General features: G+C 41.8%; 1 protein-coding gene across 1 annotated transcript in view; it reads left to right on the top strand.

Annotated features, from left to right (window-relative positions):
* Positions 1-16,064, top strand: part of LONRF2 (LON peptidase N-terminal domain and ring finger 2) — a gene marked incomplete at both ends in the record, with an annotated part of 32,737 nt that extends 16,673 nt beyond the window's left edge. Inside the window, 10 exons of the mRNA XM_080363610.1 lie at positions 2,988-3,110; positions 4,109-4,270; positions 5,068-5,293; positions 7,300-7,396; positions 7,769-7,883; positions 8,562-8,683; positions 9,509-9,667; positions 12,634-12,796; positions 14,786-14,935; positions 15,906-16,064. Of these exons, the coding sequence (XP_080219736.1) occupies positions 2,988-3,110; positions 4,109-4,270; positions 5,068-5,293; positions 7,300-7,396; positions 7,769-7,883; positions 8,562-8,683; positions 9,509-9,667; positions 12,634-12,796; positions 14,786-14,935; positions 15,906-16,064 (1,476 nt within the window). The remainder of the gene's footprint in view (positions 1-2,987; positions 3,111-4,108; positions 4,271-5,067; positions 5,294-7,299; positions 7,397-7,768; positions 7,884-8,561; positions 8,684-9,508; positions 9,668-12,633; positions 12,797-14,785; positions 14,936-15,905) is intronic.
* Positions 16,065-16,363: the final 299 nt, after the last annotated feature.

The following is a 16,363-nucleotide window of genomic DNA, read 5'->3' as shown; positions in this document are numbered from 1 at the left end:
TGGTTTTGTTTGTGCTTGTGTCAGGGCTAGTGCTGCAGCTTGGTGGCCGAATCAGGTCCCTAAGGCTCCAGCAGCCTGGGATGGCTCTGTGGTTCCCTTTGTGGGATGGGGTGTCCCAGGCAGTGGGTAGCTTTGCTGGCCTGCTGTCCACCATGTCTTCTCATGAGTAGCTAAGATTGTATTTCAGTGTTTCCCTCCCCTTTAATACTAAGAGTTCATGTCTCTAATGCCTACCTGCGTCATGGTGATTCATAGGGGGGGTTGGGTTTTATCCTTTTAACGAAAGGAGATGCTACAAAGGAGCACTGATCATGGGTAGTCTGAAGCAAGCACCAGAAATGGTGTTATGAGAGAGAAAGGGAAAAAAGCATGTGGTGCCTGTTGTTGCTGCCGGCTGCTTGAGGGTAGACTGGGTGTGTGAAGGTTCAGCTCACCTTGGATTACACCTTCAGTCAGTCCCTCACCCTTAAGGGGCGAAACTGCAGGACATTTTTGGCCAGATAAAGCCCCTGGGTGCTACCTGGAGAAGGCAGATTAAGGAAGGGGTTGCATGAACCCTTTATCTGCCTGCCTCTGCACAGGGGCTGCAACTAGTTCTCTGTTTCCAGCTGGAGAAGGGTGAACAGAGAGGTGCCACCTGAAGCACCTCATTTTTGGCAAGTTAGGTGCTTGTCTCTGAAGGCTATCTTGTCACCCATTAAAACTGCTCGTGTTTGAAGGCAGTTCATAACCTTCCCCCGCCTCCAGTTTGCCTTTCTGTCTAGAATAATTTCTCTTCAAGTAAGGAATCCATCTCGGGTGGCGTTGGCTGGATTTCTGTGCAGAAGGAGAAAGATGAATTACGCACATTCACATGTTTTCTTGAAGTGTCTTCTCTGTTTGCCTTGATTCCATGGAAATGTGATGCGTGTCAGTCGTAGGCGGATAAAGATTTCGTTAATCATATCTCTGAAGAATGCTAATTGAAAATGAAATTTGTCATTGCGGCGTAACCAGCAGTGTCACAGAAGACACATTTCACTTGTACTTGTGTGTGTTTGAGAGCTTCCATGTACGCTGTACTGATCCAGAATCCATGTTCTCCAAGAATTCTGGGCATCTGCTTTTTGTATCTTGCAGCATCTCATCCAGTGGCAGAGATTAGCTCTAACATGTGCTGTGTAGTTAAAAAAGAAGTTTAAAAATAGACCATAAAGTTAAGCTCATTCTGGGAGTAACTCCTGAGAGGCAAGTGTTTGCCTACCAGTACCTTTTGTCTTATTGATAAATGAAATGTAGTGGCTTGCTGAGTTAACTGGGTGAAACTCTTGAGTTCATCATAGTCATTAGAGCAATAGAAAAGTTTGATTCTTTTTAGTTGCTATGAAATCCAGGTGCTTGGACTCTCTGGGGCAGGGGCAAGTTTCCAGTTGTACTTTTGTGTGGTAGATAGGAGTAGATGCCTTCTTGCCTGGATCCTGCCTGCTGCACAAGGTCCTGCCTGGACCTCCCCCTTCAGTCTGATGCCTGTCACGGCTGTTTGAAAATAGGAAAAGGAAGGTGGCAGCAGTGGTCTCTGACATGTAGGGGTGTCTGGTCTCTGGGCTGAAGTTCTGTTTTGCACCTGTAGTATTTTGTCCATAGGAACAGCTCAGTCCTCCCCTGCAGCTTCGATGAGGAAATTGCTTTTGTGGCCCCAGAGGATGAGGCCATACAACCTTGTAGCCTCCCCAGTACAGTGGAGTAATCTTGACAGCAATGTCAGGTTGGTCAGGACCTTTCTAAAAAGGTTTTACAGAGGCTATGCAAGTGTCAAGATAAGAAGGTCAGGGTCAGGCCTCACAGTTTCTCTCTTCTTACTGTAATCAGGAAAAGAAAAATGTATTTCACCTTGACAAATTGGTGTGTACTGAGACTTATTGTTCATGTCACCAAATGACATATGTTAATTAACATGTCCTACACAGTGCCCATTACTTTCTTTTGGTACAAGCCTCCTTCTTCTCAATAGTAGAAAGGTGAAGATCATAATGCATCTCAGCTTGAAGGGCTATATTAAAAGTGTGAGGGAAGTACTTGCTCAGGAAGATAATGTGATAATGGATTTTTTTTTGCATTAGTATGAAGAATAGAAAAGTATATCTACTTATATAACCTACACTAGTCTCTTGTACTAGTGAAATTGTACTTTGAGCACAGCCTAGCGGCATTCATGTGGCTCAGAGGTGGACTTGCAGAACACACTTCTGTCTAATAAGCAAGAGACAAATGTTTAAATGTACACTTAGTTTCTTTTCATTGTTTAGGAAGTAATTTCTGTAGTCAGATTTGAACTGCACAATGAAATCCACGGGGAAATTCAGAGATGAGGCATTTCTCCCTTGCTACTAGTAACAAGTTAGGTAGGACTTATCCCCAAGCTGACTGCCATACCTGTTGGCCATGGATGTGTTACTCTAGAATGTGGGAGATACAAGATAGGCTAAAAGGTTTCAGGTTAAGTATTGGCAAGTTGCTCTAAATTCATAATGTTGTTGGTCTTATCTAGCCGAATTAGGTGAAAAATCATCTCTGGCCTTGTAAGACACTCAGCAGAAGTGAGTGTACCCTGAAACTAAATTTTGTTCCCTCAGCTGCCACCTCCAGCCTGCTCCATGCCACTGCCTTTCCCATGCAGCTTCATTACTGGTGTGCGAAACTGTTCTCTGGGGTATTGAGCCCTGTGGAATATGTAGTAGTCTCACTCCCTGGGGAGACAAATACCCCTCCTCATTCTGCATTGTGCCCCCTGAGGAAAGGAGCAGTGGCTTTGGCCAGGGCTGATGTAGCAGTGGGTTCCTGGGGGATTATCTTTCAGTGCAAGGGACTGACTTTCCTGTAGTCTTGTGGATAAAAAAGTTTGATATCCAAAAAGCGTGTTATTCTTCACCTGCAGAAGTTCGTATGCTGGTGTCTTGCTGCTGCTTCAGAAATGATCCTAGGTTTGTATGTTTCCTTTGTGTGAACAGGGCCACTATGTGAAAGCAAAAGCTCTTTCTGGATTGGAAAGGACTGAGGAAGCATTGAAGGAGTTTCTCTATTGTGTTGCCTTAAATCCTGAATGGAGCTCAATGAAGAAAGAAGCCCAAAAGGTATAAAATGTGTTTCCTGGCTGCTTCTTGGCCGTCATGCTGCTCTTGCCTCTCCAGCTAAGTAAAATTCTTGTTATTTCAGGTGACAGTAAAAATCCAAAGGATCATTTGATTCAGTAGATTCTCCAATAAACCTTATTAGTATTATGCTGTGAGGCACCTCTGGGGTTTTGTTGATGCCTCAGCCAGAGTAATTATATATTTTTGGATTCCACTGCAAATCTATAGGTCTGGTCACTGCTGTTTGTAGATTATACTTGCACTATGTCAGCTGGATTTGAATACACCTGGATTTCGTAGGCTTGAGGCCCCTAATTTCAGCACTCATCGGAAAACTTTTACGTAGGAAGTGGTGGAGGGCTGGGACAGGGAGATGTATACTGTCCTGTCCTGGAAAAGTCCTGTCTTTGTAGTGGTTTGTGTAACTTCCCATAAGGAGACACACTGCTAACCAGCCATTGTCAGGTTCTCCATGACAGTCCATACAGACAGCTTTTACAGAAAATAAATGGGCATTTGGCAAGGTGCTTGATGGAGACTGATGAAAGGGGGAACAGGTTCTACACTGCTTTTGGCTGGGGGTGGATTATGCTTAAGGGTAGAGCAGATGGATGCAGAGCACGAGGAGAGCTAAAACACATCTCCATTAACTGATTTTGGTTGGAGAGCATGGTCTGAAGACTTCTGGAGGTAGGGGTCTGAGGGTCAGAGTGGAGACAGGAGAGGGATGCAACAGATTGCCAGCCCTGGTGGTCTTGGGGAGCAGAGACCTTTGGAAAGGGAGGTGGACATCAGAAGAGCACCCTGGGATGTGTCTGTGGTTGTGATAGGACTGCCAGCCCCGTTTCTGTGGGCACTGGGGAATGCAGGGTGTACTGATCGTTGCAAGCTTCTTGGCATCCAGAAGCTATGAAGTTGGTGTATCTGTGTTCGTACAAAGATAATTATCTCTTGTAATTACTATTTTTCTTTTTTTTTTTCTCTTTCTAATTGACTAGATAATGTGTGAGATGTTTTTCCCAGCCTTTGAAAATGTGCATGATAGTCTAACTGCACCTTTCTCTAGTCGAACGTCCCATACAAGATTGAAACCTGCATTTCTGAGTAGCATAAACACACAGTCAGCTGTGGAAGATAGCTCTGTTGCTGGGCCCTCTAAGGTAAAGTCAAAAGCTTTCAACATAAAAATACCAAAAAGTAACAGGAGGATCTGTCTGATCTGTGTGACATTGTCTTTGTCTGCAGTCATGTGCACACTTACTTTCATGGTAAGCCTGTTTTCTCTGTTGCTGTTGGATCTCTTGTTGATATGTATTCCCTCAGAAAAATTACAGAATAGTTTGAGTTGGAAGGGACCTTCAAAGGTCATCTGGTCCAAGCCCCTGCAATGAGCAGGGACATCTGCAACTAGATCAGGTTGCTCAGAGCCCTGTCCAGTCTGGCCTGGAATGTCTCCAGGGATGGGGCATCTCCCACCTCTCTGGGCAACCTGGGCCAGTGTTTCACCATCCTCATTGTAAAAAATTTCTTCCTCATATCTGGCCTGAATCTCTCCTCCTTTAGTTTAAAACCATCACCCCATGTCCTGTCACAACAGGCCCTGCTAAAAACAAGTCTGTCCCCATCTTCCTTATAGGCCCCTTCTAAGTACCAAAAGGCCCCAGAGATTGAAACTCTTTCTTCAGAAAACAACGTGGTGCCTTAATGTGGGGATCAATTGTATTTGTGGGCATTTTTTTCCACTCAGGATTTTAGTGTGACAGGAACATAATTTCTAGAGACAGGAGCAGTAAGGAGGGAAGTAGCCCTATTTCATGCAACTGAAGAGTGGCCTTGTTTGATGTGGACCTTTCTCCCTTATTAAGCATATTGATCTATTGTTGATGTGTACAACTTATAGGAAAGAAACAAAGCAAAATTGTCTCATGCTGCATATAACTGTTCTTGAATTTTTTAGGATACTGTGTTCAGGTTAACAAAAACCCCGTCCCAAGAATCTGATGTATTTAGAAGCACTGATTCTCCTGTTTCCCATCATGTTCTGGATCTGTATTTTGAAGATAACAAGAAGTCTTTGGGAGCTATTCTCTCCAGTTTACCTGGGGCTGGCTTAAAAAGAAAGCTGTCCAGTGATATGAGGGATTTACAAAGCTTGGATGTCCCCAGTAAGATTCCTAAAAAAGGTTTGTATTGTGGCTTAAAAAGGGGTTTTCTCTTGCACGTACTTAAAAATGATAAACCACTTTTTTCCTCCTCCCTTTTTATAGGTTCCAGTGATACATTCCGTACAGGACTGTAATAATATTTTGTTTTCTGGTGTGTCTGTTTCTGCTGTAACAGCCTATTTACCTTATGCCAGAGCAGTTTTGATTTGTTTGGTGAATTCTGTATTTTATTTTCTCAAATGGGCTATTTCTAAAGTGTAATCCACTAGCAGTTTAGTCTTTGTGTTGCTGGTGCCATTTCCATTTTCTAGGTTTCAGCTGTATAGCCGAACTTAATTGTCTTTCTATACGAAGGAAAGATGGTGGTAAGCCTGGAAACTAATCTTTAACTGGCATCAGAAGCAGTCACATGCAACTTTACATGAAATTTTCCAAGCAAACAAAGAAACCTTTTGAAGGGTAATAAGCCCCCCAGTCCTCTGTTACTTGATAGCTGTGCTTGCAATTGGTATGCTTCTCAAGCTTCTAACAAAGACCTCCGAAGTGGTTTTAGTATCCTGGGTTAAGAACGTTGAAGGCAATATATTGCACTGAGTAGTGAAATAATCAGTTAAAAGGGAGTTTGAAAATGCTACTGTATTAGTGTCCATTTTTTCGCTTAAGAGAAAAAAACAACCCATGCCACCTTGACAGATCTGACTTACGCCTTGAAATATTAAAAGTCAAGTGCTGCTGTCTGTCTGCGTCTCTGCAAATGTTCGGTGTATGGCCCGTTCCTGGTCACGTTGCTGTGAAGGGAAAAAACCCTGTACTGGTCTGTGAACTGCAGACTCAGTAAATAGATTGTGAAATCTGACCCGCCTGTATCTTCACAGCGGAGGCCAGAGATCGCATTTTACCCCGAACCATTAATTTCTGGTCTGTGCTAGATCCCAGTGCTGTGTTACTGTTTGCAGAATTATCACAGTTAGGTTCTGGCTATTGGTAAATGCTATTGTGTGAGATGTAGGTTGAAGATAACACTGTTTTTCTTTGTAGGCCCCACAACACCCATGCCCTCTCCCCTGTCCCATCTGTGCTTGAGATAAACCAGATGCTGAGCTTAAGTTATCCTTTAACAAAACATCCTCGTGTTTTAACTTGACATAAAAAGCTGAGCATTTGTTTTTTAACAGTCAAGAATTTGGTTAATGAAAAGGACATGGAGGCAGCATTTGTAGCTCTTTTGCAACTCTCACTGAGTAACAAAGATGCAGATTGTAAAAAAAGTTGCTGAATCAGCTTGTAGAAATGTCACAAGAAGCTTGAGCTGATAGCTCTTGAGCTTAGATGCTGCTCTGTGAAGTTTGCTGCTGTTGAAACCTGTACCCTCTAAGTGTGTTAACTACAGGGATACGTACCAGCCCCGACAATGAGGGTGGGCAGAATTTTAAGTGAGATTTTTTGTCTCTGTGTTTCCAGGGTGCTGAGCTAGTGAAATCAGTATTAGCTAATGCAACTCCCATACTCCTTAAACTTCAAGCTATCTGAAATGTGGGATTTCCACAGCAGTGTATTCCAGAAGAGTATAAGCTTTTTTTAATACTTGTAAGAAAATTTACCCCCGCTGAGAAATCTATAATAAACACTGATGAAATAGTTTGACTGTAAACAAATTCAATTCTGGACTTAATGTACTTTAAACATCTGGCCTGGCTGCTGTGGGAGTGGTGATGGTGGTGGGAAAGCAATAACAGAGTATTGTAAAAACTAGACTTAAAAAAAACCCAACCATTTTTGGAAAAGCAAATAATGGGTATTCAGCTCTAAAGTGCTTTCTCTGGCCATAGATGTCATCCTCTGCTCTCCAAAAGATGTCCTGCCAGAAACTGTAAAACTTAAAAGGAAAGTATGTTTATTTGGAACAAAACTTCAAAAAAGAAAAGAGAGAAATTAGATTCTTTATGGAAAAACAACTTGAAGAGCATCTTAAACTGCAGTAATGCTTAAATATTTACTGTAATCATCTTCTTAACTATACTTAGATGCAGAGGTTTTACCTGAAAATGCCATCCTCACTTCAGGAGAGGTACCAACAACTCTGGTGGATGCATCGGACTTTGAGTGTTCCCTCTGCATGAGGTACGACTGCATTGACCTGGGATTAAGATTGGAAAGCCTTTCTAGCTTCTGAAAAAGAATTTTCATGATGTCAGAAGGCAAACCTGCCAAAGAATGTCTAAATCTTACTCTGTTCCTTTTTCATGAACCTTGCATCTCGTGAATCTTTACAGATGTTGTTTTCTCCGTTATATATGGTTCTGTCCATTGTTTACCACTTCTAGAAATGGAAACCTTTTTTATATGCTTAGATAAAACTCTCACCTGTGATTTATTTACCCAGAAGCAGGAAGGGAAGAAGTGGCTAGATCTAGTTACTCCTTTCCATAGTTTGGGAATCTGCATTGTTTATGTTGGCAGCTTAGCTTTTCTGCTCTGTGTTCTCATGTTCAGGTTGTTCTACGAACCTGTTACCACTCCCTGTGGACACACCTTTTGCCTCAAATGCCTTGAGCGTTGCCTTGACCATAATCCACATTGCCCACTCTGCAAAGAAAAGCTGTCAGAAGTAAGTATGTCCTTGCCCTAATTAACAAAAATACAAAGTTGTGCTCTTCTGAAAGCACGTATGTGGGGGGTTTCTGTGCTCTACTCACAGACCAGAACAACACAGTAGTACTCACAGCATCAGGCTGTGCACAGACCTCATTTTCTCTGGGATATATTTGTGTCATTCCTTGGAAGACAAGTGGGGTTTGTTGGTGCTTAAAGGAACAGAGGCTTCCAGTATCACAATCAGGCTCCTGCCTGGGGACTCCCATCCATACTCCTGTTCCTACCATCTCTTCAGTCTGTTTCTACCTGCGGTGAATGAGGAGTGGTTGCTCCTTGGTGAAAACTTCTGCTCCAGCAGACATAACATGTCTTAGAGTACTTTTTGGGGAGCAGTAACCTCGCAGCTGTAGGTGAAAATAATGGATGAATCTTCTGCAAAAGCTAGGAGGAGACTGCCTTTTCTTGGTGGTAGTACAACTTCTGCCAAAAAAAGGGACATAGTTGAAAGGGCACTGGAGCAAACCTTGTATCCTAAAGTGCAAGTTTTGATACCTGAAGACTGGAAAGGAGGAGGGGTCAGTACGGTCCTGAGCTCATGTGCTGTTTAGCCTTAGCAAAGGAAATGGATTGGGAGGAAGAGGTGCTTAATGACTTCTCATCATCAGACTTAGTAGTTGACTCTTCCTTGCAGTTTCTGGCAAGCAGAACTTACAAGAAGACCGTCCTTACTGAAGAGCTGATAGTCCGTTACTTGCCAGAGGAGTTATCTGAAAGGAAGAAAGTTTATGAGGAAGAAATGAAGGAATTATCAAAGTAGGCTCTCATTTTACTACTGACAGCTGTTACAAAAGTGTATTTTTAATCTAAATTACTTGAAGAAGCTTTATTTGCTTATGAAAATGCACAAAAGGAATGAATTTCTAAATGAATGTGCCAGATGTTTTGTATTTTTGACATGTTTGTTGCAGATAAACAAACAATATGCTCAGATGGTGGAGAGGCACAACAATATTCTTAAAGTTAATTGCTTTTTCCTGTGAAACAATATAATAGCTTTAAAAGTTATAATGGGGGTTTTCTGGGAGCTGAAGTCTAATTATAAGTGGGTTATACTTCAGGTCAGGAAAAGTTCAAGGGCTCACTGTTGTCAGTGACTTTTGGGTCTTGCATTACAACTCAGCTAAAAAGAAAAATAAAACATACAGTTAAGCCTTAAAAAATACTGTGAGGTTTAGTGACCTTCTTCAAAATTTAAGAGCTTTACTGTGCTTTGGAATTCTCTGCCACCTTGCTTTGAACATGGTTGGTTCTTAGGCACTATATTACTATAAAAAGTTATTGCCGAAATCTTACTACTTGTATTTAACTATTGATATACACACATTTGAAAAATTGGCTATTTTTTCCTGACTTTTCCTCTATGAAAGTAGATTAGAGGGGTTGTTTCTTTAATTTACTAACAGAAAGAGTCCCGAAATATGTTTCTTATAAAAATGAGAAACTTTGACCAGATGTGTGTTTGCAAAGAATGAGTCTAAAGAAACCATTGGACTCGGTGTCATATTAAGGGCTTATGCTGAAAAAAGCAGTACCCAGAAAAAAAGCTGATTTTTTTTTTTTTTAACAATTATTTTGCAGTTTGAATAAAGATGTTCCCATCTTCGTATGTACCATGGCCTTCCCTACCATCCCTTGCCCACTCCATGTCTTTGAGCCTCGTTATCGTCTAATGATAAGAAGATGCATGGAAACTGGTACCAAGCAGTTTGGCATGTGCTTAGCTGATGAATTAAAAGGGTAAGGAGATGAGCTGAGGATGTTTTGTTGTTGCAGAAGCTGTTGTGATGCTAGTGGAGTAGTACAGCACAGTATACTTGTCTCCCCAAACCACTGTGGTTCCTTCCAAGTCCTGTACAAACCAGTAAAGAAGTGTCTGGCTTTTTTGTTCCGTATATTAAACATTCCTTTTGACACAAAGATGTAATGTTTGTTGCTCCCCTGTTGGATGGATAGCAAGAATACAACTCATCCTGCTACTCCAGGCTCCAAAAATAGCATTTAATTGTCTGTGTGGTTGAAAAGCTTTCTGGCCTGTTTGTTCTTGTGAAAGCTGACTGTCTGTATGAGGCTGCTCCTCTGTCTGCTCAGTTATAAAAGACAAAAATAATATTAAAAAAAATCCAAACCTTGCGTAGTTTTCCTGCATAGGTGAGATCATTTGAAAGAGACACAGTATACCCTTGTCTGAGAAGCCTGTTCTGCTGCTGAACGTTTAATTTTGATGTTCGTCTTTACTGCTGTGTTGCAATGTCTAAACTATCTGCAGTGAGTGTGTTACATTGTCTGTGTACTTGATGTTACCTTTAATTCATTTTTGTGAGTTCTGACACTGGTGTGTTTCTGCCTGCCTGTGTGGTGACTGAATACTAATCATTAGGTGAAAACCTTCAGGGTTTGTACTCCTGTATAGATAACAGTTTCTTAGGTGAAGGGGATAAGACGATGCTTGTGGGGAAAAAATGAGGTGATCTTAAGAAAGGTCTGCTTTACAAGGTGTAATAGGTAGTTACTGACTTCAGAAGATGTGTTGGAGTGGGTGCAGACTGTAGCATGGGTGACAAGTGTAGGAATTTTTAAGGATGCATTAGACAGGTATCCTCAGGAACAGCATTTTTGTAGGTGATCATCACTGGAGCTGAGAGGAGGGCACTCATACAGGGACTTGGCAGCCTTTCCTTGTCCAGTTCAGTGTTTGTTTTATTTTATTTTATTTTTTCCTCCCAGACTGGATGTTGAGGTGGCAGTAAGAATAAAAGAGATACTACAGCATCATTTGACCCGCTGTTAGTGCTGCACTTGGTGGAGTTCAGGCTCCCAACAGCAGCTGATGGGTCCACAGTCCCTTCCAGGCCTCTTACCAATTTTTCTGGAAGCACGTACTTGTAAGAGTGAGGGGAAAAATGGCCCTAGGACATGAGTGATAACTCCCCTTGCATCTGTCAAAGCTTATGGAGGCGCCAAACATATTTGTACTCAGGTCTAATACAGAGGGCCAAGGGCCTACAATTCCAAAACCATAAGAATTGATTTATGAAGTAGTGTCATAAACGATATTTTAAAATGCAGTCAGTACAGTTAGATTTTTTGTCTTGTCTGTTTTGAGTTACTGAAATAATTAAACTTTTAAAGCATGGTATTATAACTTAAAGACTGATGTGCAGGAGGCCCGCATCTGTAGACACCTGGCAGGCTGTTGTAGCTTCTTCCACAAGTAAAGAACGTCTTTTGTTTATTCAAAATTGCAAAATCAAGTGGGAATAGAAAAAGTGGGGAAACTTGTTTTGCCTCCTCTACTAAGACATGAATGTGGAAGGCTGAGATTCATACCTCCTTTGAAAAACACAGTGACAAGACATGTTCAGTTTATTACCTTGCTCTGTTTTATTTCTCCACTGTAAATTAAAACTGGCAATAGAATTGTTTATAAACTTCTAATGTGTCAGTACATTTTATACCCATCTCTTGTCCTTGTTTGATTAAAGTCACTTTCTATCCAAGAGACTTTTCAAAGAATGACAAAAAACCTCCATCACTTATACATTAATCTCTAAACTTGGTATGAATGTCCCTAAAATCCTTAATATAAATAATTGTTGGGTAGCAGTTTAAGTAGTGTTTAGTCTAATATTGCTATAATAAACTTGCTTATAATCCCATTGTAGAGCACCAGGGTGTAGCTGTGTGCAGCTGTTCTCTTCTTGTTCTTCCTCAGGTCATTTTGTATGATGAATGTGAGAGAATGGCTGTTCACAGTGGTTGGCACTTTTTTTTACCCTCTCCCAAACCCATGATTTCTAGTAGAGTAGAAACAGAACTAATTTCCCCACAGCATCCCTGTTTCTTCATCACTCTGATGTAAGGAGATGGCCAAGCCCTAGTTAAACAAGGATTTCCTTGATGAAACATTTATCAGACCCTGCAGGGATTTGATGTCTTGAGACTGGCTATACAGTGCATTGTCCTGGTTAGCGGTAGGCTGAGGTGCAGAGCTGCAAATGCTGGCAGGTGAACACATCCTGGTAAAGAGTCATTTTGACTCACTGCTGCACAAATGTTGAGCAGGTGAGCCTGATAACGTTGAGTCAAATTTTATTGCATGCTTGTTTGCAGGATGTGATTAAACCCCGTACGTACTTTAAACGTAACAGATACAGATGTGCTTTTATAAAAGTTTTTTGCTTTTTTGGATTTTGTGGGATTTTTTTTTTTTTTAAACTTAAAGGGTACAAGTGCAAGAAGAATCTTGCTATATAGAAGCCTTTTCCTTCTAAAGCCTGTAATCCTCTGTTTACACCTTGGAGCATGGGGATAGTCTTCCTGGCCCTGTATTTGTTCCTCAGTTTCTAGATTTCCTTATGGTATCTTTACTCATCTTGTGTTCTTCTCAAACCAGGTGAATTTGTCTCCAACAGCTGGCAATTCCCAGCATGAAATGTGCTCCAGTTTAGTCTCTTGTCTCTTCCCAACCCTCCCTCCCCTGCCCCCCTTAATATTTACAATCTGAAAAATGCTGCTGCCCTGGACCTCTGAGGGAAGGCAGAAAGGGTGGGGGTTGTGTGGCTTATGTGAATACGCAGAAATGTATTGTCACCAAAGCAGGATCTTCTTTCAAATAAAAAGTGGTGAATTAGGCCCAGTATTTTTCCTGATGTGTATAAACACTTGTTGATGACTTCCACTTTTATGCCCTTCTGTCATTTCAGATTTGCAGATCATGGCTGTATATTAGAGATCAGGGACGTAAAGTTTTTTCCTGATGGGCGCTCAGTTGTTGATACAGTTGGTGTCCGTCGTTTTAGGGTCTTAAGCCATGGCCAGCGAGATGGATATAACACAGCAAACATCGAGTATCTTGAAGATAAAAAGGTGATCTATGGTGCAAAGTTATTCATACCCATGTATTGCTGGATTCACTTAAATAGCCTTTCCTTGTTGCATTTCAAGCTAGATGTGCCTTATTTTTAAACCAGTATCATTATAAATACTAAAGCTCTATTTTGAAAACCATGGAACAAACCTTGTCTCTTCCTTTCCTCTCTTCCTTTCTGCCCTTCTAATTATCTCTGCTTGAAGTGTTGTACTCCCTTCATGGATCTCAAAGTGGCTTCTGAGACTCAGGTGCTGGAGGTCTGTTGTGATGTGTAGGTGAGGTCAGGGTAATGTTTTAAAACTGGTATGGACTTGAAACCCTTCTAGTAACACATGCCCCTGTTGTTAGAGAACTGACTATTCTCCTTCTGACACTGAACAGGCAATTGCCAGACTTCATATGAGCTCCAGGCTCTGGTTTACAGAACAGGTCCTCCAACAAATATGGGAGTCTGCTCTTAAAATGAGATCTTAGTGAGATGTAGTCAACCATGCCTGCACAAGCATCCATCAGAGCTGGCTGAGAGCTGAGAAATGCAGAGAGAGGAGTAGTTTTTAAAAACAAGTCCTTTCAAAAAAGTGAGGTGCTTGTGATGGGTATTGGCCAAAGGGTGGATTTTTGGTCATGCTTAATGATGGCTTCCTGGATCATCTTTAGAGCATGTCTATAAAACCCTGCTCTCTCTTAACATTGAGTTTAGCAGTAATCTCACGCTAATTGATGAAGTCCAGTCCGGTCATATAGCTCTTCAGCGTGCTCTCATAGTTGAAGCACAAGTCTCTAAAGTCTTCTCTGACCTGTGCAGGATGATGCAGTTGTTTGCCAGGGCAGGAAAGGCAAATTGTGTGGAGGTTCCTCCCCCTGCAAAGGGTCAGAGTGGACAGTCTGCTCAGAGTGAGGGCTCTGCCACGTTTAAATCCCCAGTGCGAGGTAGTGGGTTGCAGGTATCCAGGCGTTGTTTGTACATGGTGCCAGAGACCCACCCCTTCATAATTAGGACGAGATTTACTTTGTTCATGTTATATCTGATGGTGAGAAATCTTAATCTAAAGCTGTCTATTTTATCTGCTCTTAGATACATACCTTAAGATGAGATTAATTGCCCTCTAGAGCTGTTTCTTCTCAGCTCTGAACAGCTCCAGAGCAGCTACATCAAAAGTGCATCTGAATAGCACAGATGAATCAGACCATTGGTGTGTATAGACTACAGGGGGAAAAACCCAACCCCAAACAAACAAACAAACAAAAAACAACAAAACCAAAACCCCCAACCAAACAACGAAATAAAAAATTAAGAAAACAAACACACACAACTCACCAAACAAACTCAAGTCACGAATTTGTAGTGAGTTTTGCTTCTGCTTTTTCCTTTCCCTAATGGCTGGTAGTCTGCCCTGTGCAACTAAAGCATGCTTTGCCTCAGTGAGGGTTCTTTTTTTTTCATGGCCGTTCCTGGTACTGGGAAAGCATCTGCTTTCCCTACTTCCTCCCTGCTCAGGTGTCTGCCCTCCTCCTCTTCCTCCTTGGCTGTCCTACCATGGCCTTAACAGTTGAACAAAATTCTGCTGAGCTCTAAATGCTGTAGATGCCCTGTCTCTGTGCTTGGTGGCAGTGGTGTTTCTTTTGTCAGACGATATCCCAATGTTCAGAGATTCTTCTGCGACAGGGGCTCGAGGTTGTAGGTTTGAGATGATTAATGTCCTGGGATTAGAGAGCAGATTCTTCTGTTGTGCCAGCATTTAGGGATGGATATTTAACAAGGCAGTAGCTGTTCCAAGAAATATCACTTAAGAACACCTAGGGGAGGGTAAAAAGACTCCAGCATCACAAGTTTGCAATCTGAGAGTTGGGTACAGTTTGCTTAGATAAGGACATTTGAACAGCGGTAGTCACTGCATTATTTTGCTTCGCTTGCTTCTGAGGAAGCATATGGGCTCCACGGTATCAAACCTGTTTTGTTCCTTCTCCCTTCTTTTAACAATAAGGTTGAAGGACCGGAATATGAAGAACTCGTCCGCCTTCATGACTCAGTTTATGATCAAGCTGTTGCCTGGTTTACTTCTCTTAAAGACAATATGAAAGTACAGATTCTGAATCATTTTGGGTCCATGCCAGGAAAAGAGCCAGAGCCACAGGTAATAAAACTTTCCTACTTATTAATACTTTTTCTGTATGCTATTTTTACACAAGGCTCTTTTCTGACAGGTTTTTGCTATGTATTTGTGCGTTCTAAGCTCTTCTATTGACCCAGTGTTAAGGAAGTTTCTCTTCCGTAGGTTTCCTGCAGCAGAAACTCAGGCATAGGTTCCAGGAATTCTTCTTAAATAATTGTTTCACAAGGTACAGCATAGAGCAGCTCAAGCTGAGTGCCTCCTGAAGAGGGATCTCAGATAAAGATAACCTCAGGCAATTATAAACCCACAATCCAAGCCTGCCACCCCCCTCATGTCACTCAGGGCCAATTGCAAAGTTAGAGTCTTGGGTCTCTATGTTCTTCATTGAATCTTTTCATCAGGTGGGCTGTCAGTCAAAGTCCTGACCTTCAGTTGCTATTTTGCAGCTGGAGTTCTGGCAATAACCAAAACATTCTTCTCTTTCTGGTCATCTTTTAGAGACCATTCTGTTCATTTACTTATCTCCAGGGACACAGTTCCCTTTATCTTCTAGCTTGAACCTTTGTGAGACCTTTTTTGCTTAACAAAGCAGAAAGTTCAAAAGTTCACAGCTTGCATAAGTTATGCTAAGCAAACTTATGCTGAGCAAATTCTACATGAGCAATTTCTAAACAAGTTCTATGAGAAGCGGTGTGCCAAATAATTCAATAAGCTACGGCAGTCTACTCCCTGACACCCAATTTTGATCTATTAGCATGAAGTATGGAAAACAATGGATAACAATATATCCGTGTAAGCTGATACCTGAAGACATCAGTCTTCATGGTGCATATAAACAAGGAGAGCACCTGAAATAGTGTTTAGTTGCTGTGTGAACTGTTGGTTTTATGGTGATTTTTCTTGGCAAATGGAAGTTGGGAAGGAAGGCGGTGTTCTTCATGGGGCAGTGCTGGTGAATACATGATTGTATGTCTTTTTCATCCTTTTTCAGAGCAACCCCAGTGGTCCTGCCTGGTACTGGTGGCTCTTGGCAGTGTTGCCTCTGGAAAACAAAGCTCAGCTGGCGATATTGGCTATGACCTCCCTTAAAGATCGTCTTATCGCCATCAGACGCGTATTGATATTTGTGACTCGCAAAAGACCCAGATAACATGGACTTCAGTTGTGAGTGGGCACCAAAAACATCTCACAACAGGTTGTTCTGGGGGAGGGCGGAGGGGTTGTTTTTTGTTTTTTAAAGATTTCTTCAAAAAGGAACAGCCCTTTCTGACTGCGTCCAGCATCCGTCGATTGCATCAGTTTGTTATCCTGGGTGTTCACCAAACCTTGCACTCTCTCCTGTTTTCCTGATGAAATCTGAGCCTCTACAAAGCTGTGCTACAGTTGGAGCATAGCTGATGGATGTGGATAGTTGCTTCGAAGTACTACAATAGAGTTGATGTTTTAGCC

The sequence above is a fragment of the Nesoenas mayeri genome (assembly GCF_963082525.1).
Source record: "Nesoenas mayeri genome assembly, chromosome: 1".
Lineage (NCBI taxonomy): Eukaryota > Metazoa > Chordata > Aves > Columbiformes > Columbidae > Nesoenas > Nesoenas mayeri.
The sequence above is the reverse complement of the archived record's forward strand: the minus strand, read 5'-3'. Positions and strand labels throughout refer to the sequence as shown.